Source organism: Pelobates fuscus, chromosome 3, assembly GCF_036172605.1.
Source record: "Pelobates fuscus isolate aPelFus1 chromosome 3, aPelFus1.pri, whole genome shotgun sequence".
Classification (NCBI taxonomy): Eukaryota; Metazoa; Chordata; class Amphibia; order Anura; family Pelobatidae; genus Pelobates; species Pelobates fuscus.
In genome coordinates this window covers 199,141,080-199,167,689 of record NC_086319.1, presented here as the reverse complement: position 1 = coordinate 199,167,689, position 26,610 = coordinate 199,141,080, and the positions used below count along the sequence as shown (strand labels likewise).

Here is a 26,610-nt window from a genome sequence, read left to right as displayed (position 1 = left end):
TCAATGGCACTCTAAAACAGATGCTAAAAACCTTTACAGAGTCCCACAAGAATTGGGAAAAAATTCCTTCCCCACCTTCTGTTTGCCTACCGTGAGGTGCCCCAGACCTCCACTGGGTTTTCCCCCTTCGAACTCCTGTTCGGGAGAAAAGTTCGGGGCCCACTGGAGCTCGTACGGGAACACTGGGAGGGCAATACAGATGAGGGGGGAGTCCCTATCGTCCAGTATGTTCTGGAGTTCCGGGACCGTCTGCGGGCTCTCACCGAATCTGTTCGGGAGAACCTGCAGACGGCCCAGGAGGACCAGAGGAAGTGGTACGATAGGGGAGCCCAAGATAGAGTACTGGACATAGGACAAAAGGCATTTCGTCACAGTAGCCATGAGCGCTACTAACCATCCCAGACAAGTCAGTGAATTCTATCTGATTTACCCATCACACAGTCGTGATTTTGTAAGTAGGGATTAGGGATTATTCTAGCCTCGGTGAGGGAATAATCTAAATTTTATTAAAGACAGGAGGCGAATATTTGCTTTACCTTCTTTACTGAAACCTCCAGCAGCAAAGAAACAGTTAACATAACTTTTCAAAACAACCAATCAGAACAAATCAACAGTAGTATAAAACCCCTAAGCAGGCTCTTCCACTTCCTCTTTCTTTGATGAGGTCGAGCAGGAGAGCAAGGAAACCAACGAATCCACCTTGTAGCAGACACATCCAGAGAAATAATCTTCAAGCCCAGAGAGAAAATAGATTACACTGCAAGAAAAAGGAAAACATCGTGAAAGTAAACTGTCAAGGCAAGATGTCATATCCACACAATATCACTTGCACATCATAATACCTGATGAATAAACAAAGTCTACAGATCTTATGAAGACCTAGTATCTAGTATGTACCTAAACTAAAAGGCATTGACGAAACATAATTACAACACAAACATGATGAATAAAAATGCACACAGACAATCATCACCGAATAATAGAAATAACCTTTATTATGTAAAACAATGCGTTCACAAAACATAACAATATCCCCAATTAATTATAAGACCCAAATCCAGGGAGGGAACGTAAGAAAAGGGGGGGAAATATTCGCCTCCTGTCTTTAATAAAATTTAGATTATTCCCTCACCGAGGCTAGAATAATCCCTAATTTTATGGCAGGACAGGAGGCTTCATATTTGCAATTTTAACGCCCAAATAGTAGAACCAGAAGCAATATGACATAGAGGACTGAAATAAAAGGAGAATGGAAAAACCCATTCCCTAAACCAAGCAGCGGTGTAGAGAAAATGCAGAAGGGACCCAACGGCTTCCAAAGTTGCTGAGGTGACAGCACCCCGAACCAAAAGTGTCCCAGAGGAACTCTCCAGGTCAGCCAATGAGAGGATCCACCAAATCCAACGGGTGAGCAAAGACGCAGAAACAGTTCAAAACGGCCGTACGCAGAAATCAACAGCTGTCCATGAGTAGACGGATGAAAGAACCAGAACCTGGATCTACATGGTCGTGTACAACCTGTCAACAGAGCCGTGGCCTATCTGGAGAATTGGGGTACAACACAGAGGATGAATAGAAATGAAATATGTACGGAGCAGAAATCGATGTACTGAACGGCAAGAAGGAAGAAGACACTACGCCGATACCATGACGTCAGAACGCCATGAAATACAAGATGTACTGGGGAAAACCGTAAGCGGAAAAACTGGCGCAAGGTAAGTCCTTGTCATCAGGTCATTCCTCAAGGAAATACAGAACACACGATACCACTAGACTTGAGGAATAGCGAGAGATAGGGTTCCCGTAAGGTATACTGCTCTTGGTAGACTGCAGACCAAGAGATCCCTACCAATGCCAGAATCTTGAGAAACGCACACAAGTCGTCCTATAGCTGACATAGGACGTGAATGGCCCCATACGATCCTACCCTGAGAGGGCAACTCAGCCAGACAATGGGGACAGCCATAGGGACCCAAACATCTCTCCAGACACCAGTCATGGCAGGCTACCCCTGTGGATCCCACACAGGACATGAAGAGACAGGGAGTCGCAGATTGCTTTCCCATGGCAAACTCCAGCAAAAGGGGGAAAGCACGGAGGACTTCTCCGAAGTGGTGTGGCCAGGCGAAACGACACTCCCAGGAATTCGGTCCAAAGCAAAGCCCAAAGTATCCTGGAGGTAAACAGGATGCGTACGCCCCGAAGGAGACCAAGCCTGGAAAACACGTCCCTCGCCTTGCTGAGGGTCCGGCAGCCAGCTGGAGAACCGCTCCGTATGGCAGTTTGCACCGAATTTAATCATGCCAGTACTCGAGACCCCGGAGGGTGAGGCAACCAATCACTGGGGTCTCTCCATGGTCGGGTGAAGCCGTCCGCCACATGAGTGTCTCGTCCCGCAGACATTGTCACAAATGACGAATACTTGTCCAGACGCTATAGATAGCGATCCTACGTGAGATCCGACTGCAGTCCAAAGTGGGCAACCAGTGATAAGTCCAGGCCGGAAGGTAGCGAGCAGTACTACTTCCCCTGGGAAAGCTGTAAATGTTGAACAATGTGCAATTTACAAGCATCTTATGAGGTTTTAAATTCAAACTATCCCACAAAGGCCTACCATTTCTTAAAGTAGATACCCCAGGGTATTTCAAAAGGTATATTCTAAACCTTAGTGTAGGATAATTTTTTTGTTAGTTTGTACCAAGTCTAGTTGCAATTAGCATTGTTTCTGCCTTTTTGACACACACTTGGAGATGTTACTGTATATTTTGCTATACTTATGTGTGCTACGGCAGTATAACATTTACCATGTTGCTCAGCTATGTCATCTTAGTGATACAATAACCCCATGTGTACCTTTTTCAGTTATGTGGATGTTGAAGGGGCACATTGAAGACCAAGTCATATCGGTTTTTACCGAACTTTGAATTTTGACGCTGGTCTATGTGCAATTTCCAAGCATCTTAGCAGGCTTTAAATTCAAACTACCCCACAAAGGCCTACCATTTCTTAAAGTAGATACCCCAGGGTATTTCAAAAAGGTATATTCTAAACCTTAGTGTAGGATATTTTTTTTGTTGGTTTGTACCAAGTCTAGTTGCAATTAGCATTGTTTCTGCCTTTTTGACACACACTTGGAGATGTTACTGTATATTTTGCTATCCTTATGTGTGCTAAGGCAGTGTAACACCTAATATGTTGCTCAGCTATGTCATGTTAGTGCAACGATAACCCAATGTGTACCTTTCTCCGGGTTATGTGGATGTTGAAGGGGCACATTGGAGAAACACCACTTCCATATTTTTCAAAAGTGGATGCTGGACTCAAGTCTCATTGTAGCAGCTCAGGACTGCAAATTGCCTCTCAAAGGCCACATATATTTTTAAGTATAGGCAGCTCATCAATTCAAATTATGAACAAGTGCATACTATTTGCTGTGAAAAGGGGGAATAGTTGGGGTAAACTGCATCCCGGGCAAAGCTGTCATGGATTCCGAAACCAAAACACAGACAGACCACAAAGAGAGAGAACACAGAGAGAAACTTGTAATACCCGGTCCTTAGAATGTCCGGGCTATACAAGCAGAGAATTGTCAAGGTACAACCCGAGGTCAAAGGAGTAAAGAGAAATGGAACAACGATAGGACAAGCCGAGGTCAAGGATCAGAGAAGACAGGATAAGCGGGAGACAAAGCCAAGATTCGGTTACCAATCAGACAGATAACTAAAAAAAAAAAATAACAACCCAAAACTGGTCTACTTATTCGGCTTGGGTGTGAAAAAATGTAAAACAGTGGCCAATGCATAGGCCGGGCTGAGAGGGGCAATCGGGGCAGTAATAGCTGGTCTCAACTCTTACGCCCCTCTTGTAACACACCCTGCACCTTTTCTGGGGGTTTTGTTTTTTAGGGGTTGGTGGAATCTTAAAGCAGAAGTGACCTGCCTCCATTCTTCTGCTAGGCTCCACTGATGGTCTCCTTGTGTGGCACTCAAGTAGCCCAGTAATGAGGTTAAACTGGAACGAAAGAAAGGATATATTCAGCCCAGCATTTGCCTTTTTGAAAATGACAAATGCATTGTGTATTGCCATCTGCATCAGGTATATGCCCACTTTTTTATACCATGCCCTTGTCTTACGCATGATCAAATACGGCTGCATCAGTTGATCGGACAGGTCAACGCCCCCCATATGCCGATTATATTGCCGTATGCAGACTGGCACTCGTTTGCATTCCTCTCTGCCACGAACTGCGACCCTCTGAGTGTTTTCACCATGAATGGTGGTTAAGATGAAAACATCCTTTTTTTTTTGTTTGCCAGAGCCTTTGGGAAACCTGTGCGAGTCTTTCGAATAGTGCCACAGGCCACGGTCTCGAAGCAGTATAACATTTTTAACAGTGGGATACTATTGTAAAAGTTATCAATGTATAAGTGATAACCGTAGTTAAGTAAGGGCATTATTAAGTCCCAGATAATTTTCCCACTTGTCCCTACTATATCTGGGCAACCTGGGGATCAAGGTGGCTATCCCTTCCTTCGTATACACGGAAGGTGTTTACGTAGCCACTGCCACTTTCACACAGCTTATACAATTTGATCCCATATCGGGATCTTTTGGATGGGATATATTGTTTAAATCCCAGTCTTCCCTTGAACTTCATCAGGGACTCATCAATGGAAATTTTTTTATTGGGGGTATATATAGTGGCAAATTTATGGTTAAAGTGGGCAATTAAAGGGTGGATTTTATATAGAAGATTATACTGCGGATCACCTTTTGGGGGGCACTTGCTATTATCACTATTATCACTAAAGTGCATAAACCGCAGTATGTCTTCATATCTTTCCCTCGGCATTGTCTCGGCAAAAATGGGGGTATTGCAAATAGGATGTTTGGACCAATACATCCTAATTGCAGGCTTTTTAATTAGCCCCATTAACATGGTCAATGCCCAGAATTGTTTAAATTCTGGCACACTGGTTGGGTTCCATCTCTCTTTCCTGGAGATAAGAGAGTCTGGATTGCGTGCCAGATATTGCTCCGCATAGAGATTAGTCTGGGTGACTATCTCCCCAAAAATCTCATCCCCCAAGAACAGCTGCATAACATCCAGCGCACTATAGCCAGACAGGTCAGCCTGTATGCCAGGATTGGCTGTAAACACTGGGATGTCTGGGGAAAAATTATTAGGGGGTACCCAGTCATCTGCGCCATGTTCAGCATTAGGGGAATCGGCGATTTCCCCTGATGGTCCTGCAGTATCTGGCACATAGTCCCCTGCGTCACTCTCTGAGGCAGTGTCTGTCGCCTCTGAGTCGGCCGCTAACAGGGCATAAGCCTCCTCTGCACTATACTTCCTGAACATTGTTAAATACAGTTAACAAAGCTAACAAAACTTTAACTAAATAACAATTTTTTTTTTTATTCCCTAATTCCCACTAAATTCCACCCACCCAAGTAACTAAATCATACACTAATAAAATCAAATAATAAAATGTAACCCCTTAGGGTTAAAAAAAAAACCAAAACGTAACCCTTGAAAGTAAAAAAAAAAAATAATATCACAGTAAAGTACTGTGACCTGTATATTGATCACTGCTAGTAGTGATCAAACAGCAGGGAAAGGGTTATTTTTTTTTATATACAGGGGAAAGGGATTGGGAACTTCTTAAACCTTTAACTTTTCTTCTGGGACACAATGTTGCACCGATACGTCTCTCTCCACTTCACAAACCCACAAGAGGTGGAGGGAGGCGGATCAGATATCCCAGCAGCATTGTGACCCCTGTGACTGGCTGTCACAGCGATCACATGGGCTGGGATATCTGGATTTGCTGCTGCTGGTCTGCCCCTGACTCGGGGGGACCCAGCAACAGCATTAACCCTGCGATCGCCGGCACTGCGCGATCGCGGCGTTAATTTTAACGCGTGACGGATGAGGTCCGTCACTCGTCATTAACGCATTCCCCTGAGTGACGGACCTCGTCCGTCACTCGTCCTTAAGGGGTTAACATGTAGTTATCCCCAGTGTGTTTCATTACAAACACCCACACATGGGTGTTTGTAATGTCTGCTAAAAACAAATAAAACATATTTAGCCCCCCTCCTGTCTCCTTACCTTTTGGGTACAGAAGAATGGTTTTCATGGGATCCAGCGGGAGCTTGCTTGCCCAGGCTGGTAGGAGTCTGCATTCAGCTGCCCCAGTCCCTCTCCCCCACAATGTTTGCATTCTCCTCAGTGTGGTGTGTGCCCCCTCCCCAGCGGCACTGAGGAGGAAGTGATCTGTTCTTACTGGGAGGAAGCGATCTGACCTCACTTCCTCCCAGCATGCCCGGGAAACAAAGAGACTCACAGGGCAGTGTGTGCGGGGGCTAGCAGTGAGTATGTAGTCAGCCACCCACATATTACAGGGGCCCGGTCCAGAGCAGTATTAAAGGGCCGGGGCCCCTGATTATCTCAGGTGCTGCAGGGGGCCCAAGGGGAAGCTGCCTTAGGCCCCCCAGGAGTAACAGGGCCCAGGGCAGCTGCCCCTTTTGCCCCTCCTTAAAGACGGCCCTGCCTGGACCCTTGAGCCAATGTAATCGTGTGTATGTTTTTACTGTAGTCTACTCTCAGGCAGGGATGTATTTACCTCAAGGCAAACAAGGCATTTGCCTAGGACGGTGCTTTCAGGCGGCGTGACGAAAAACGCCACCCCAAGCTCCCAAACAAATGCCTTGTTTGCCTCATGTGTTGGGGCTGTCTTTCTTACTCCCCTCCACCCCCCAGCATCTTAAACTACTAATATTCTAGCCAGATGGAAAGGAAGCGCTGTCCTCCACTCTTCTTGCTCTCTCATGCTCTGTGAGTCTGTGAGTGAGTGTAGCTGCCAGTGTGTGTCTGTGAGTGTGTGAAAGTGTGTGTCTGTCAGAGTGTGTCAAATCAGTGAGGATGGGTATGTCTGTGAGTGTGTGTCTGTCATTTTATGTGTATCTGAGAGTGAGTGTCTGTCAGTGAGTGGGTTTGTCAGTGTGTGTCTGTCAGTGAAAGTGTGTGTTGGTTAAACAGTATTTGTGTGCCAATGACTCTGTATCTGAAATTGAGTGTATGTCAGTGCATGTATCAATGAGGGCCTGTGTCAGTCAAAAAAGTGGCCTCGGCACGAATTTGGAGGGGACAAATTAAGATTTGGGGGGTGCCCAAATTTAGTTGTGCCTAGGGCAGCTCAAATCCAAAACACACCACTGCTCTCAGGTCCAGGAGGGAGTGCCCAATGTATGGGGACCTGCATATAAGGCCAGTTGTGGCTGACAATAAACGTATTCTAGCTTGTACTCCCTGTACTATGTGTCGTCTGGTTACTGGGAGGGGAAAGGGCTATTCTTTAATCACTGATCCAGTGGGGAGGATTCAATGGGGAAAGTCCTTGTAAGGACTAGAGCTCCCAGGACTGAGTGTCGTCCAGTGCCTGGGGGTGTCTAGAGCGAATTCCCCATTCGGCTCTAGGAGGGAGCGGTTCCAGGACCCGAGTCAAGCACGGCGACTGTGGGCAGAAGTGCTGTGGTTTGTCCTCTGTTCCAGCTAGGAAGCAGTCCTTGGCGGAGGTACCCAGCCAGGGGTACAGGGAGCTCCATTACAGTCCTTTTCCTGGATCGCGTTGTGTAAATTCACCAATCAGCTTCTATACTGGCTAATAACTAACACATTGCTCTTACACGCGTGCTTCCAGAAATTATGTCTCGCTACATTGTGGCACGTCATTTCCGGTAGCCAGCTGGAGCTATCAATAAAATCATTCATATGAATGCTTGTAACCATAGGAAAGCATTATTCCGTTCATCATTAGACCAGAAAAAAAACAAGGAAAAGAAAGAATGATCACCTACAAATAATAATGAATTTACTGAGCATTGCATATCCTGTGTGGATTATTATATTAATAGGCAATTAAAATCAAAAAGAGAGAATTATGCAAACGTAATATTATAAAAAAATCTATTTAAAAAATATTCCTATATATTAAAAAGGAGAAAGTACACATATGTATAAAACCCTCAACATCACAATAAACACAAAATGTCAAATATGAAAATCAGGGATGATTTTCTTTATTATTTGAGACAAAAAGGACTTTCTTCTCTGCTATTATGTGCACTGTTTTATTCCTGCTGAGACTGATCCTGACAGCAGATGTAATATTTCTTCAGAGAATTACTGGACAATATTTCAATCTAAAGGGCTTTATTTTATTACTTGTTTTGGGTTTTTTTCAGACTTTATAATATAAGGCACTAACGTGGTCATGAGCTCAACTACAAATCCCTGAAAAGTCAGTCAAGCTCATTTCTATCATATTAATCCATCGCACAATCATACATTTATAACTAGGGATTATGGTTTAGAATTTATAAATGAAATCGTCAATGCATACTTGTAGCCTCTCTTACTACTTATACATGTACCTCTACAATATATGTACAGTATCTTTTAGTTCTCATATGGTACGCTAACTTCCTTTCAACCAAGGTTGTCAAATCATAAACTATTATACTACACTGCCCTTTGAGTGCTGTAGGGAAAACAATTACAACATATTTTTCAACCACTGGCACATATATAGGTAACAAGAAAATGTTACTTATAAAATAAAACTTCAGTTTTACATTGAAAAAGCATCCTATGTGTTTTACTATATTTTAACAATTTACCAATTTTAGTAATTTTTTTTCTTCCAATATATCGTTTTTATTTAAATGTTTCAAAAAGAGGAGAAATACAGAAATGCATGACATATGTTACAGAAGGGAAGATAGGTTCATTATACATACATAATCACACAATACATTTCATGAAAACTGTGCGCAGTGTACAGGAGAATTCTAATCGACATTGACAGACATGTTATATAGAAAATATAGAATAGGACTAATGCTTACAGAAAGAAAAATAAATTTGTTAATCATACCAGGCACATATTCCACTTATAAATACAGTTGGTAGTGAACATGAGCTGTGCCCTCCCTATTCTAGCTGCTTACACTTAATGTTCTTAGGAATGCGTTGGTAAAGACCCAGCTGTTGAGTTGTACACGGGAAGTTGCCTATGATATTCCAGGGTGTGGTGTTGTAGCCCGGACAAATTGGACCAGTCCCTTCCTAGGAGAAGCAGTGAACTGGCATGTTGTGACATGGACAATAACCATTAAGGAACGTTAGTCATTTTGTCATGCTTAGGAACATAGTGAGAACAATAACTAACAAAAAAAAAAAAAAGGTGACGGTGATATAACTGCAGGCTATAACTGGGGGTTATGTGCCCTTGTTTATGATAGCTCAGTGTATACAGACCTTGAACCAACAAGGCAGTTAAGGAGTTAATATGTTGGAGGGGAGGGGGTACCCTGTGTGGCCTCTTGTAAAGTATACAGATACATAGATACATAGCCTCCATGACCCGGGATACAAGGCTTCAGTTCGTGTTCAAAAGGACCCTCCGTGCCTGCCCTACAAGTTACAAAATGCTTTGTAGTTGAGAAGTCCAGCTAATCCAGTTTTTATGATAGGTTTCAGTTTTCCCCTTCAACCTATATGAGATTTCCTCATTTAAACTTGTCCCTTCCACCCGTTGCAGAACCTCCTGTGTTGATGGGGTCTTGGGGTCTTTCCAATGGTTCGCAATGCTGACTTTAGTAGCCAGCAGCCAGTGTGTGATAACTATTTTGTGAGGAGATAGGTGACGTTCAGGAGCTATGTGCAACAGAAAACATTCTGGGTGAAAGGGGATCTTAACTGAAGTCACTCTGCTTCCACAATTTCGCCAACATGGGGCAATCCCAAAAGATGTGGTTGATGGTTTCCGGGGTCTTATTGCATCTCCAACACAGCGGGGAGGTAAAGGGGTATATTTGGGCTAGTCGATATGGAACTAGGTACCATCGCATCAATATTTTACAAAATGATTCCCAGTGGGATAGGCTGCTGGAGGAAGGGGAAGATTGTCCCAAAGTCGCCTTCCCATTGCGTCATGTACTTGTGTTTGACCAGAGCATCCGCATCGCTGAAAGTATTATAGCATGCGGACAAAAGTTTTCGTTTCTTTACAGCACAGGCCAAATGTCATTAGTGGAGGGTTATCCTCTTGTTGTATGTTTAGTTGTTGTAGCATGTGATTTATGCGAAGGAAGGTAAACCGTTCCCTGGGAGGAAGAGAGTATTCCTTAAGTAGGTCTGGGAAAGCTTTCAACCCTTGAGGGCCAAATAGAGAGCTAATATGTGTTGCTCCTCCTTTCACCCAGCAACTCAGTGGAATCCCCTTGGATAGGGCGCTGAGGGCTTGGAGCATAATAAGCAAGATTGGCTTGGCCCATTAGCCGTGATGCCTATTTCCTCCAGTTGTGGAGGAGGTAGGATGTGGACGGTAGTACACTCGATCTAGCACTTACAGGTGTGGTCATTGTCCACAGCATGTGGTTTAGAAGATAGGGAGGGATATTTTTAATGATATATTTCTACCAACAATTCATCACTACGCAAGTGCCTTCCTCTTCTTTCGAGATTTTATCAGCAACAAAACAAGCAGCTGATCGAGGAGAAGTGCATGCTGGCAAACAACATGTGCCAAAGATGTTGGAGAAAAAAGTGCACTAGTGGTATTAATCAAAATCTCGAAAGTTGTTCACACAATATTGAGACAGTTTTATATGCTCAGCTAATGAACATACATGTATTTTTAGTTACTAATTGTAAGGTCCATGTACAAATAATCACAACAATGTAGTAAGTTGTATCTCTTCTTTCAAAGAGAAAAATCAGAACAACAAAGCAATATCACTATCTTTGGAGGTTTTTTTTTTAGCTTAATTACATATTATTTAGCAATATACCTTAGTGAGACACCATGTGCAGTTAGATGGAGTTATAAAAGCGTAGACGTATTGTCTGGAACATATGGTGAGGATAGTTTTGTTAAAAAGCAGACTAAAAATATGCTGTGCTACAGCTCCCATAATTCTCTGCTCACCACAGGCTTACAGAACTTTGGGTTTTATGTCCAACAATATTTTTGCTGGGGTGTTGACATCCTCGTTAAAAATGACACGCTGGTCTAAAATGAAGGGAGATTCTAATTGTATAAATATGACAGTAAAAACTTTGAACAGACCCTCTTGGACCCCAGCACCTGTTCATGCCAATAGGTTCTAAATATATATTTTTAGAATGAAGGATAAATGTTTTGAGCAGTCACGTGATGTTTGAATCTTCCCTTTGTATTTTTTTTACTTTATTTACTTCATCACGCTAAGCTGCAGCTCCAGCCCCTGGCTATGAGAGAATGTCAAAACTAGATAGTCAGTTTGTGTTTCTTTGTGTGCAGTATGCTAAAAAAACATGTACTGGTTTTGTGGGGAAGTGGGTCACATCTGTTTGGAAGTTTTCTAAAAAAATTCCAGTCACAATTAATAAACACGGTTTGTATGGTGTTACTTAGGGTTTCCACCTTACTTGAAAAAAAAGACTACCTTCAATGAAAATTTGCACATATGACATCACAGGATGTAAATCAGAAGTAATGACATAAAAGAAAAAATATACCTTTGGAAAGGTAAAAATTCTGTAAATCACAAAGAAAAAAAAAGTTACAGTTCGATTCTGCTATATAGAGAGATTGCTCTGTAGTTTGAAGAGATTGGACTGCCGTTCTGAGTGTTTACTTAATGGACGCAGCAGAAAGCTGTCTCTATCCAATCCCTGTCTGTATCATGGACAATATATACATGTACAAATCCACAGGGTGAATTAACTAAACCCCAAATTGTAATGCATTACAATTAGAATTGGAAATGTAGGTGCATATAGCCAAGTTGTGCCTAGTCTGGATTGTCCAATTCTTGACATGCGCACAGTCGTTATTCGGCTTGTGGCATTTTCTTCCCCATAACCCACCAATAAACACAGACACCAATTTTCTGTTGGAAAATAAAAGTCCACAGCTTTATTTAAATTTTTCCATAAACAAGATAACAAATTGGGGTCATTGCCAAATAAATTAATTTACCCCCACCCCCATCCGTACAGCATTAACCCAGACAATGACCCCATACCATAAACAATATATAACAATATAAATAACACATAAATATATAACACACGGCCTACCAAAGAGGCCCCATAATTGTAACTTTATTAACTGTAGGGGTGTACCGAGACACCCCTACACCACCAGGTTCGGAGCCACCGATGAGCTCGAACCAACAGACCACTTCCAACTCTGGCCTAATTCAACTTAAGCTTAGCCTAGCCACTTGCTAATCCACTTCCATCCCAATTACCCTAGCCCTATCCCGCCGCTGTGACAAAACGGGACCTGCTAAAAACCTAGGGAGGGTGGGAGGGACAATTAACAGGTAAGTGCGGATTCTGAATTAAAATGGCCGTTTGCTAAAATGGCCGCTTAATATACTCGCACTTTTCCACACCCTTTTGCATGCTCCACCCTAAACCCCACCCCCGAATCTATAGCTCCACCTGCCTACTCCTTGGCTCTGTCAAGGCCCATTCCCCTGACTGCGCTGATCCATGGGCTTCATGACATGCGCACAGTCGTTATTCGGCTTGTGGCATTTTCTTCCCCATAACCCACCAATAAACACAGACACCAATTTTCTGTTGGAAAATAAAAGTCCACAGCTTTATTTAAATTTTTCCATAAACAAGATAACAAATTGGGGTCATTGCCAAATAAATTAATTTACCCCCACCCCCATCCGTACAGCATTAACCCAGACAATGACCCCATACCATAAACAATATATAACAATATAAATAACACATAAATATATAACACACGGCCTACCAAAGAGGCCCCATAATTGTAACTTTATTAACTGTAGGGGTGTACCGAGACACCCCTACACCACCAGGTTCGGAGCCACCGATGAGCTCGAACCAACAGACCACTTCCAACTCTGGCCTAATTCAACTTAAGCTTAGCCTAGCCACTTGCTAATCCACTTCCATCCCAATTACCCTAGCCCTATCCCGCCACAGCCCGAGACTTGATCCCTTAATGTCTCGAGCGCCCCCCACCACACAGAAATAGGGCCCGGGAGATCCCTTCCTGAAAACCGAGGTTTAGCAAGTCACAACCTACCTCCGAAAGGTGCACCCCATCCTTACGATAATACCCAGGTAACATACCCTCTAGCTCCCAATGCCTTACCGGGACCCCGCCTGACCTCCTAACGAAAACTGACATGGCCTTATTAACCTTCCCCCGGCATCTCGACACCGCCGCTGTGTCCCTGGCGTGTCTCCAATTAAATCTAGGCACCATCTCAGACCACACTATAACCACCCCCGGCACCCTCTCCCGGATGCGATCCAAATCCCGTTTCATTCTCCTAATTAGCTCCCTCTGAGGGATAAGCCCCAAATCGTTACCCCCACCATGTATCAGTATTACGTCCGGAGAATTTCCTTCCAACAATTTACCAAAAATCACTCCACTAATGCTCTGCCAACTGAAACCACGAAAACCAAACCATTGTAACTGTACAGTGTCCTGAAGAAAGCCCAGTTGTGCTCCATTCCTCCGAACTGCGGCCCTCTTCTGCGCCCAATAAACGTAGGAGTGACCCACCAACCATACAACCCGACCTGTAAAGAAACACAAGTTATAAACTAGCAGAGCATCGACACCACAACTCAAACCCAACCAGACACCCTTTTCAAACCAACTTATCTGTTCGCACATAAGTCCTAAAGCGCGCGGACTCCCACCGACCTATCTGTTTAATCCGTTCATCCCCGAGTCCGAGCCGTGCTGCTTCCGTTGCAGCCCCTATGCGAAATGAATGAGTCCCAAATTGCATGGGATGCAAACCCAGTTGTTGCAGCCCCATGCGGAATACCCTGACAAATTGGAAGCGCGACAGCGCAAGACCATCCTCGTGAACGAGGAAGCACCCAGAGCTTTGAGGGCGCACGCCCAAGTATTTGTGCCCACACGCTACTGGGCAGACTGCCGACCCTGGCAACGCAAACAAACTTATCGTCTTACCTCGCCCAAAGACGTCCGTCTTGGAGTGCCTCAGGCGTATCTCGACCTTGTCCTGTCCCAGCCACACATCCTCGAACCTGATCCCAGTCGCCCCGGACTTATTAGAACTGACCAGTTCGCTGATGCGGAACGCCCCAAAAAACGCCCAAACAAAAGCTACGGTAAACAAGAGCGCTTCAAACGCAGATGTGCAAACGTCATGCAGCCTGTCAACCAGGCCTTGTAGAATGTTAAACGACACAGGCCGTCTCGAGTCTACAGACCTACGTCCTTTACGAAAGCCTTTCAACACCTGCTTCACCAAAAAAGTTTTTGTAATATCCTCCTTACCCGTGAATTTAAACCAAAATGCCAGTGCTGACATGTAACGGTCCACCTTCGCGGGAGAAGCCCCTCCCGCGAATAACCGACACAACAACCACAAAAGCGTGTCCAACCTACCTGCCGGCGAATTCGCCCCTCCAGACTGCCCCATCATCTCCTCCCATTCATACCATACCTTGGTGTACGCAGTCCACGTTCCGGGCGCCAGGGAACTTCTTATAAAGCCCCCAAGCAAGACGTCCCGAGCCGCCACATCTCCGCCGGGCATGACTGACCTGTCTCCTGAGCACCCGGCGCCGCTGCCCGAAAACGTTCCCACTGCGAACGAGATAAGGCGTCAGCGATAACATTCAACAATCCCGGGACGTGTTTCGCCCTAAACACAATATTCCAAGACATGCACAGCAGCACCAAACGCCTCAACAACCATACCACAGGCAGCGAAGATGCCGAGATATTATTAATTGCCTGCACCACCGCCATGTTATCAGAATGAAAGATCACCTTCCTGTTCGCGAGCTCTTCGCCCCATAAAGATACCGCCACTACCACAGGAAAGAGTTCAAGGAAGGCCAGGTTCCTGATCAAGGCGTTTTCCTTCCACGCCTCTGGCCACTCTTCCGCGCACCATCTCCCAGCCAAGTAGGCCCCGAAACCTACGCTCCCGGAAGCGTCCGTATATAAGCCTATCGCTTCTGAAGACGTCGCCTCTTCCCTAAAATATACCCGACCATTGAACTCCTGTAAGAAACACAACCAAACATCCAGATCCGCCTTCATTGCCGCGGAGACTCTGATATAATGACCTGGCAATCGCGCCCCGCAGGTTGCTCGAGCCATCTGCCTGCAAAAAACCCTCCCCATAGGGATCACTTTACAAGCAAAGTTCAAGCTCCCCAGCAGGGACTGCAACTGCCTCAAGGTCACCTTCTTCGAACCCCTGACTACCCCCACCCGCTGGCGGAGCGCTGTCAGTTTATCCAAAGGCAACCTACATTCACCCTTCACCGAATCTATTTCCAGCCCTAGGAAGCTCAAGCATACCGTCGGGCCTACCGTCTTCTCCGCCGCCAACGGGATCCCAAAGACCCGTGCCACCCATTGCAACACCCCTAGTATTTGCCCACAACGATCGGACCCCGCCGGACCTACACACAAAAAGTCGTCCAGATAGTGCACTACTGCACCCCCAGCCGACTCCAGACGCACCACCCATTCAAAGAAAGAGCTGAACTTTTCAAAGTACGAGCAAGAAATAGAGCAGCCCATGGGCAAACACAGATCCACGAAAAAACCCTCATCAAAGAAACAACCCAGTAAGTGGTGACATGTCGGGTGAATAGGAAGCAACCTGAAAGCCGCCTCCACGTCCACCTTCGCCATCAACGCTCCCGGCCCCGCTCTCCGTACCAACTCCACCGCATGATCGAATGACGCGTATGACACAGAGCACAGGGCCGCGTCAATGTCGTCGTTAACGGACGCCCCTTTTGGGTAAGACAAATGGTGTATCAACCGAAATTTGCCTGGTTCCTTCTTGGGGACCACCCCCAACGGAGACACCCTCAAATTCGGCAAAGGTGGGACCGCATAGGGTCCCGCCATCCTGCCAAGCCGTACCTCCGCCATCAATTTGTCCCGCACCACCCCTGGGTGATCCCGAACGGAACGTAAATTCAAACATAAAGTCCCTGACCCTGTCCCTTTAAACGGTATCTTAAACCCCTCCGTGAATCCTTCCCTCAGAAATTCCGCGTCAGCCCGATTAGCGTAGCGCTTTAGCCATGGCAGCATCTCGCCTACCCTCACCGGAGTTGCCCCCAGTGGCAGCGGCAGGAGCCGTGGCGCCACTGGGACCTCCCCCGCTAGTCGATTTGCCTCTCTTGAAGCACCTATTGACTCCATGTGTACCGCCGCAACCGGAACACTCGTGTTTGAATCTGCACGACGAGCCCCATTTACATTGGCCCTCGTTGAAAAGCCAGCAGAAACCCTTCTTTTGTCCGGCCGGCGCCGCTCCTCCAGGTGCTGCACCGGCCGCCCCGTGAAAGGGCGCAGCCTTCTGCGCCATCATGAGCCGCATCCACAGGGGGAGATCCATCTGATCCCATCTCATGTTCGGGTTCGCTGCTAAACGTTGGCGGAACTGCTCATCGTATTTCCACCAAGCAATCCCACCATACGTCCGGTAAGCGTCCCCTATCCCGTCCAAATAGCAAAAAAGTTGTGAACAGCGATCGGGAAACTTTTCCCCGATGACGCTGGCCAGTATGCAAAAAGCCCGCAACCAGTTCGCAAACGTCTTTGGTATCTTCCGATACCTACGCTTCTTCTCTTCCTCCTCCTTCTTCGCATCCTTTTTATCCTCATCCTTTAGATCGAGGAACTCCTCCAGAGGAAGGAGAGAAAAAACCTCTACGAACTCACCCTTCCAAATCCTGTCCTTCACCTCAGACTTCAGGTGACATCCCAAGGGGCCCGCGAAAGAGACATGTACATTCTGCCGCGCCGCGTCAGAAACCTCCCCTCCTCCCACCGAACTTAAGCCTGTCTTGTCGCCTGGTTCGGGCGTGCTCCGTCCGGAGACACCACTCACCGCCCCCTTCGCCTGCCCCGGCGTCCCGGAACCTACTTCCGGAACCCATACCTTCGAAAATTGCGGTGAAGCCCCCTCCCCACCGCCCCATGAGTCTAATAATGATTTTAGGCAAGTTAACATGGAATCAGAATGTGATATGACAGGCAACTCACCGCCAGAGCCTCCGGCCGCGGAAGGCCGCGGGGTCGTTTTCCTTCCCTCCGCCGCGTGCGGCTCCGGGGTGTCCCTTTGACGCCGACTCCTTTCCGCCAGATCCCTCCGCGGGACCGCAGGTGTACCGCTCCGCGACCTGTAGGGAGAAGAACACCTGGGTAGTCTGTTCGAGTGCCCCTCTACCCGCCCTTCCTCCATACGTTCCCTATCGTCACCCCTGCGCCTCTCTCGCCTAGTAGCCAGGCCCTTTGGGCCGTAAGAACTGTCCGGCCGTCCTTGAGCGCTCCCGTCGGAGGACCCAGACTCGCAGCGCCGTTCCCCTCTCCTCCTGGCCCTGCAGACTGATCCCTGCCTACTGCACCCGTCAGTAGACGGGCTCCTTTCCCTGACACACCCTGCCCGGACTTGCCTGGCGCTTGTCCTGCGCCGTCTCTTGTATTCCATAGGCCTAGGGTTGTCTCTGTAATCATGCCGTCCCCGGGAGCAACATTTATGGCCCTCCCGTACACTCCTAGCCCCGCTGTCAGAGTGTGTGTCGTACCCCTGGGACATTCCCTCACTGTCCGCTCCTCCGTCCACTGGGGAAGCGCTGCGCTGGCCCTGACAAACAGAAGCCCCTTCCGTTGTCGCCCTGACTCGGTCCTGCAGCCCTAGCTGGGTGACCTGTCCTGCTGTCCCCCCGCTGCCTTGCCTGGGCCTTGTCTCGCCCGCCTGATCAGGTCTCCCTCCGCTGGGATCCCTTGCTGTCCTCTGAGGTGGTGTCAGCCCGTCCTTCCCAATCCCCAGCGCCTTTCCTTGCCGCCCGGTATTTAAACCAGCGGCAGACTCACCGGGATGTGTCTGGGCTCTATCCACACCTCCGATATCCTCTGCGGTCCCGGTCTCCTCGGAGGCCGTCGCTACTTTCGCCGCCTTGCCGCCCGCCGTCCTGCGAGCAGCGCTCCTCGTGGTAGGCCGCGACACCGTGCCAGGCCTACTCTCCGCCCTTGCCTTACCGGCACCGCGTCGCACAGACGGGGCCGGCGGCGTTTGCGTTGGCTCCGACTGGCCAGCCTCCTTAACTGATGATCCGCTCGCCTCCCTGGAAGGACTCCGTCTCCGACGCGCTGCGGGCATCACGCCCGGGCTCAGCCGCTGGGGCGGTCTCGCCCTCCGCACCGATCGCCTTTCCACAGCCGCTGGGGGGTTACCGCTGGTCCCAGGAGCCGCCAGTTGCTGCTGTAGCCAAGCCATCCCCCTGTCTCTCACTGCTGCTCTCACACCGTCCAAGATCTCTTCAAGCGAAGCCATCTGAAAGACAGAAGAAAAGAAACCCCACAACCTGCCAAAAACAATTAACAGGTAAGTGCGGATTCTGAATTAAAATGGCCGTTTGCTAAAATGGCCGCTTAATATACTCGCACTTTTCCACACCCTTTTGCATGCTCCACCCTAAACCCCACCCCCGAATCTATAGCTCCACCTGCCTACTCCTTGGCTCTGTCAAGGCCCATTCCCCTGACTGCGCTGATCCATGGGCTTCAATCAAATCAATTATTTTTGTCTATAATTTGCAATTAATATTTCAATCCACTACATTTCACAGTTTAATGAAAGAACTTAGTATAGATAATTGAAAATCAAAGTACAAAGTTAAGGCCAAAGTAGCAGATTTGGAAAAACTCTTGGCAAAATCCAAGTAGATCACATCCACTGCATGCCCTGATCTATACTTGTACTTAATTCTTCGTAGAATGCAATTAGGTTAGTTTGACATGACCTATGTTTCATAAGACCATGCTGATTATTGCTAATAACAAAGTTTTTCCCAATGAGTTCCTGAATATTATTCCTTAATAGCCCTTCAAATATTTTTCCAGTCACAGAAGTTAAGCTCACAGGTCTATAATTTCTAGGCAAGGATTTTGAACCCTTTTTAGAGGACCAACATCTAAATAGGGGACCAACATCTGCCTTCCTCCAATCCTCCGATACAATACCTGAAACAAAAGAATCTTGAAAGATTAAATACAGAGTTTAACTTGTTTCCCTACTTAGCTCCTTAAGTACTCGTGGGTGAATACGGTCAGACCCCGGAGCTTTATTTACATACATTTTCTTTAACTGCTGTAGCACCTTTTCTCGAGTAATCCAATCACAAGTTATCTGCAAGTTTTTTGCAGCAATAATTTGCATATCTTTTGCCATAGGATTATCATTAATATATACTAAAGAAAAATAGTTATTTAAAATGTCTGCCTTTTCCTTGTCTTCATTAACGAACAGACCCATCTCTGTTTCCAGTGTACCTACACTTTCATTTTTTTTTATTTTTTTTTAGACTTGATGTACTTGGTTTTGCATTTTATCAATTTCTAATTTTCTAGTTTAGCCACTTTAATTGCCTTTTTGCAAGTATTATTGGCTTCCTTATATCTTATATAGGATGCCTCTGATTTGTCAGATTTAAATGCTTTAAATGCCCTTTTCTTATTTGTAATCTCTCCTTTTACTTCTCTACTAAGCCACAATGGTTTCAATTTGTTTCTTTTATACTTATTACCCAATGGTACATACTGAGAAATTTACCTTTCTAACATTTGTTTGAAGAGTTTCCATTTATCCTCAGTGGTTTTTTTCACTAAGGAGTTTATGCCAGTCGATATATTGTAGAGCTGCCCTAATCTTATTGAAATTGGCTTTTTTTTTAAATTATATGCTGTGGGGTGACTGACTGCATATGTGGCTTCCAGCACAAAGGCTTCTCTATAAAAAAAAGTCTGATTGGAGTATTCCTCAAACTGAAAGTCTGTACCTGGGAAAGATTGGATGGCTTGCAAAAGCTACATACAGCAAGTCTACAGCTATGTAGAAAAAAATCCTGTTCCTTAAGTCAGTAATGTATTTTAAAGGATGTCATGTCATGTTCAAATTCTCTTATTTTATGTCTCCACTATTTACTACCCTCCTCATTCTCTCTTCAGCTCACTATACTCAACCCCCATATGTATCTCCCCTCCTTTATAAACCCCTATTTGTCTCTTTCCTCCTCTGGCAAACTGCATTTATGTTTCTCCTCCTGTTTAACCCCCCCATCTGTGGGTCTCCTCCTGTCCAACCCCCTTGTGGTGGCCACCAGGATAGTGACACGGGTTTCGCCGCCAAGGACGTTATTTTCCCCTTCTCTGGAACTCTGCTGCGCTGGATTCAGTGATAAAGCTTACAAAGTGATTAAAGCTCTGGAGTGATTATAGCTTTCCCCCACAGACATTAGCCGTGACTAAATACTGGGAGAAAACTGATTTAATTGGTCATGGTACACGCAATTTATACACAGACCCCTAGCAGGGGGTCTCCATACAGTTACATACAAACAAATCCCCAGCATCTCTATGTCTGGGAGATAATTAAGTGTACTTTTGCTTAAACAAATTATCTCCCAGGCACAGAGGTACAATGTTCAAAACACAAAACACCCCAAAACAGATATAGTATTACATGGAACTCCCTCAAGTCCTATATCCCCAGATAGCCTGGATCTGAGCGCTCAACATATCCAAATAGTGCTCAGATCCCACGAACACAGCAGAATCGACACCAGGGTAAAGTTTTGACCAACCGCACAAGTGGCGCCTGCCCAAATTAGTTCCAGGAGAAAGATGGTAGCGGTTGGTCTAGTTTGGGAGTCAAAAAATGAACAAAACACTGAACAGATTTTCTGGCTCCTAGGTAGCGATTGTTCCCCTACTTTGTGTGAACAATCCTACTGAACAGCGCTCTTCTGAGGTGTGAGGAAATGAAACAGGCAATGATGGAAGTCCAGCGGTGTTCGCGAGTTAGTCTGTCCGATTTCAGTTCCATGCACTCGATGACCGAACACCGCTGCCTGCTTTCATGCGACAAAATGCCCGCCAACTAATTTCCCACATGTTCATCCACCAAGCAGAACACTTGAGTTAACGAGGTGCGAATATGATGATGGAGGTGTTAGGAGAGGTCATTAGGCGTTAACAAGCCAAAAGGTGGTCCGACTATGGGGGTGTAAAGAGGGCAATTCGTGGGTTTGTTCAGTTCCTGAACCATAAGTTTTAAATGAAGTGCCAGCAATAGTTCGGTGACTGGGTGTTCTGTCACTCCCCCCTTCTGTGTGTCTCCTCCTGTGCAAACCCCATCTTTTTTTCTCCTTCTCTCCAAATCATCAATCTGTGTCTCACTCTTCCTATTTCAACCCCCATCTGTGTCTCTTTTCCTGTGCAAACCACCATCTGTGTCTCTCCTCCTATTGCAACCCCAATCTATGTCTCTTCTCCTGTGCAACCCCCCCAATCTGTGTCTTTTCTCCAGCTTAAAACCCCAAATTATATCTCTATTTCTCAGGCAACCCCCATCTGTGTCTCTCCTTCTCTTGCATGTGCAAACCTACACTCCTTGTCTCTCCTCCTTTTAAAACACCACATTCATATCTCTCCTTCTGTCCAAACTTCCAGTCTGTGTCTCTCCTCCTCTTTCAACCCCCATATGTTTCATTCCGCCTGTTCAAACCCCTATCTGTGTCTCTCCTCCTGTCCAAACCCCCATCTGTCTCTCTCCTCCTGTACACCTCCCCCCCCCCCCCCCCCGTCCAATCTGGGTGTCTCTTTCTGTGCAAACTCCCAATCTGTGTCTCTAATCTGTATCAACAACATAGGTTTCTCTCCTTCTGTCCAAACCCCCCATCTGAGTCTTTCCTCCTCTCCTAATTCTCATCTTTTTCTCTCCTCCTGTCCAAACCCCCAGCTTTGTCTTTCCTCCTTTCTAAACCCCCATCTGTGTCACTGGAATACAGCATGGAAGGACTGGCCATGGGCATGTGGGTTGCAGCAAAATTTTCATTTTACAAAAAGTGCAGATTTCAGTAGAAATTATCACTGTTGTAAATTATCAAGCATACAACTGGTCCTGTTACTTCTTTGCTTGATTAGCTCAGTGGAACTAAACTCAAGAGGCTGGTGATTGCTGAGAGCACCTGCCTTGCAAAGACTTCTGTGATTGGACAGTCACAGAAAGTCTGGAATGATTAAGAGGGTTTGCAAGGGTAGTAGGCAAGAACTGTAGCTGTAGGACCATCCTGTATCTACTTTTTTTGTTGTTGTTTTTTTAGAAAAAAGGCTATTCCTTGCCATCCCTCCCCTGTCTGTAGGCACCTTTCTTTTGATTCTAGTTGTGAACCTTAATGAGTAAATGTATGAATGAGTATTTTCATTACGCTACAAATGTAACTCTGCTATCTACTTTATGTAAACTAAATGGTGGGTCTTAAAACTTCCCTTTCACTTGTCCTCAGGGTGGAATGTACTGGTTGGTACTGCTAGATGACTACAGTGCTGGATTCGGGCTTCTGGTTTTAGTCATCACCTTCAGTCTTGTTGTCTCTCGAGTATATGGTAAGGCTGAGACTTTCCTTGTCCTCTTTTTCATGACATGCTTTACTAAGGTTTTGCCACGTGTACTAAACAGAAAATAACTTCCGCAAGCACTCTTTGTCACTTAGGGTTTTGTTGGCAAACAATCTATACCATGAATTAGCAGAGGGAAATCTCTTTAATGTTTCATCTGCCGCTTAACTTCCTCCTCATATTTTCTTTTTTTTAGACAAAAACCCATCTGGCTAATCTTTCCTTTAATGTTTTATCCACTTAATGCCACCCACATTACTCTTTATTGGCAGGTAACATACAGTTAACCAAGAATGCCAGAGTGATGTTTCTCCATAATAAAGTCAGAATCTAAAGATCCCCCTGTGTTAAACAGTTTTAGTGAATACATCTCCTGATTGCTCCATGTGGTGTGAGCATGGTCCAATAGTTATTAGTCTTGGTGCAAACAATACCCTTAGGGAGCTTCAACTTATATTATGTGCGTCTGTATAAATAACATACAATATTCTTTTCTAAATTACATTTTAGTTGCCTCATTTTTTTTATTAGTAAGTCATAATATTTCTCAGAACAACCCACCCCTGACATCACCTCCACTCACACCGCTAAAATTAAGGTGTCCCTGTTTGTCCATTTAAAATGTTGGGAGGTATGAAATTGGCCTCATACTAAGATCTTTGTTCAAATAAATAAAGTTTATAATTATAATTATAGTATGTTTTGGATGTACATTTCAGCTGTCATATTATTTGATACTTATCTATAAATTAAATCACCATAAACCCAGGTTTGTATTATTATTTTTCAATTTGTTTATCTTAGTTCTACAGATTGTATGATTAAAGGTATTTAACTATTTATTTGTTGCTTACATTTTTCAAGGAATTAAGAATTTTTGCAGAGATATTCACATGATGCTTGGATTCAAGCCAGGAATCTACTTCAAAGCATGCTGGTCATTCCTAACCCCAGTCACATTACTGGTATGTTGCGAATATAACTGTTTTTATTTTACTTACGTTGCTTATATTGTGTGGACTTATAGGGAGGGAGACAACAGTGAGGGGGAAGGGGGTGAAAGGGGGTGAGCTGAAGGAATGAATAAAGGAAATAAGGAAGGAAAAGGATTTAAGGAAGAAACCTAAAAGGAGAAATACAAATGTGAATTGAGAAATGAAACAGGCATAACTAGGTTCAAAACAAAGATATACGTATGTAAACGTATTATTGAAATATTTTATGTATTATGAGAGACAGGTGCAATGGACTGTACAGGGAGTAAAGTTCTTGAGGGATGCCCCAGTGACTGTGTACAACAGCTTGCAGGGTCCCTGTGGTCACAGAAAGCCCTCCTCTATATAGGCAAACACATTTCAGCATCTCTCTATAAATATATTCAGCTTTGGACAATTGATTAATTGCATCATTTACACATCATAACTTGCAGCAGCCTCTCACTCACAGATCAACATCTATAGTCTACTCTGCCTCGCTAAAAGAAGAGAATAGGATTTCCATCTCACAAATTGTGCAAAGGGCAGGCGTAGCAGGACTATGTTGGGACATTCCCCTGGATAATGCTTCTATAGGCAATGTGAACATGTAATGTGAAAAAATATATGAATAAACAGCTGACATTTTAACCGCTTTAGTACAGAGGCTGTTTGTCCAAGTTTTGAACCAAAACAAAATCTAGATTTTGTGTTTGTTCCACCGTAATGTATGAATTTCTCTTTACGTGTCCCCATACATATTATATATTCTGTTTTAAAGGTCAGAAAGGACTTTCTTTTAATATCCTATATGTATGTATACCTAACAAAACATTAATAATGTTATAAATGTAAACCATTTTTAATAAAAATGTGTTTTGTCCACATTTTTGCCTATAATAATTTTTACTCATCAAGTGCAAACAAAGGAAAATAACTCATAGCTTCCAGTATCTGTCCTGATTGTTAAATGCCTCATATGTCTTGAATCTTAATTCATTTTTGATAGTTAATTTTAACTGTTTACCAAACCCTCAGATAATGCTTTAACAACCCTACCTTTAACTCTATGCTTACAATAACCATGTATCTATCCTAACATTAACCCTACACTAACCCTAAAACAGCAGAATTAACCCTAACTCAGCATTAACCCTTACCTTACCCTAATGCTAACTCTACATTAACCCTAAACTTATGGCTGATGTTACCCTATCCTTGACCCTAACACTAATGAACTCTCTGCTAATATCAGTACTGATATCAGCAGTTTTGTTTCCTAGTTAAAACAGTACAGAGTGGTCTGTGTCCGCCATATTCTAGCTGTTTCTATTATTACATGCTATGTAATTATGAATGGAGCCTGTTTTCCCAGCCGATTACACGGCTGTCGTGCTGGACAGCTGACAAAGCCCAGCACTGATCAAAAGCCCTGGGAGTCCTTCTTAGAGTTGTTGCAGCCTGATAATCATTGTAGCTGAGCACTGCATTCAGTTCATCAGTGTCACATTTACATCCTCTCCATATACTATGCACAAAATAAATCACCTTTCCAGGAATAGGAGAAGTGCTGCTCGGCGGTCCTATCCCATAAGACCAGGCTTTTGCGACATGCCAGTGGCCGCTGGCCGCTGTGCATCTACACTGTTATAAAGCCCTGCGTCTGTTCACGATGGTGTCGACGTGCGGATGACATCACGCAGAGGACGCGCTTGCACGTTTAAGGGTAAAAGGCCGGATACAACCAATCGGATTCAGAAGAGGGATATTTAAACTCACACATTTCTTCTAATCATTGCCCTGTCATGGTTTCCCTTTGCTGGTTATCCGAGAGTGTGTTCCTGATCATGTTTCTTTGGTTACTGACCTTGGCTTCCTTCTGTGTTCCTGATCTCGGCTAGTATTTTGCCTATTCTCTGGTATGTTAAGTCCGGCCATTCTAAGGTCCGGTTAAACGTTAAGTGTGATACTAATACTGCGTGTTGGATCAATTGTAATCTTGGCATTAGCAAATCCTTTCATACTGGAGGTTGATGCCTCCGAAACAAGGCTAGGGGCTGTTCTTTCTCAAAGGGAGAGTCAGGAAACCCCTTTGCATCCCTGTGGGTACTTCTCTAGAAAGTTGTCTCCAGCAGAGCGTAATAATGATATCAGTGACAGAGAATTGTTGGCCATTATACTAGCGCTTAAGGAATGGTGACATCTTTTGGAGGGTTCCAATGATGTTCCAAGTGACCATTACTGATCACAAAAACTTGGCATATATTGGTGATGTTAAACGACTGTCTTCTAGACAAGCTAGATGGTCTTTGTTCTTATCTCACTTTAACTTTATCATCACTTACAGACCAGGTCCCAAGGATGTTAAAGCTGACACCTTATTCAGGCAATTTGAATCAGAACAAGAAAAGGAGACATCCCCTATTGTTCCACCATAATGTATCATTGCATCCACTGTCCTTTCCTTGTCCTCCCCTCTTCTTTGTACTATCATGGCAGCTCAGTCCTAGGTACCTTGTGATAAACCCCAAGATAGATTGTTTATTCCTTTGTTAGAAAGAAAGAAGGTGCTTAAGGTATTCCACAACAATGTGACTGCTGGACATCCAGGTATTAATAAAACTATATGAGCTGTCACGAGATCGTTCAGATGGCCTTTGCTCAGGAAAGACATCAAAGACTATGTGGACGCATGTACAGTTTGCACGGTTTTCAAGGTTCCGCATAAACTTCCATGTGAGTTATTACAACCACTTCCTGTACCCAATGTCCCATGGTCTCATTTGTCTGTGGACTTCATTGTGGAACTCCTGCTTTTCAAAAATGGTACACTTTATTCCACTCAAAAAAATGCCCTCCTCACAAGATCTAGTTCATATATTTATACGTGAGATTGTCAGGTTACATGGTATTCCGCAAAATATTGTGTCTGACAGAGGGTCCCAATTTGTGTCACGATTTTGGAGAGCATTCAATAAACAGCTAGGTATTGAATTATATTTTACTTTTTCGTACCATCCTCAAACTAATGGTGCGGCTGAGAGGGCTAACCAGTCATTGGAACTGTATTTACACTGTTATATCAATAGCACGCAGGAGAATTGGTCTGA

At 44.9% G+C, this 26,610-nt stretch overlaps 1 protein-coding gene across 1 annotated transcript in view; it reads left to right on the top strand.

The window, feature by feature from the left end:
* Positions 1-26,610, top strand: part of SLC6A7 (solute carrier family 6 member 7) — a 145,629-nt gene that overhangs the window by 98,341 nt on the left and 20,678 nt on the right. The window contains exons 11-12 of the mRNA XM_063447898.1: positions 22,415-22,514; positions 23,391-23,491. Coding sequence (XP_063303968.1) covers positions 22,415-22,514; positions 23,391-23,491 — 201 coding nt within the window. The remainder of the gene's footprint in view (positions 1-22,414; positions 22,515-23,390; positions 23,492-26,610) is intronic.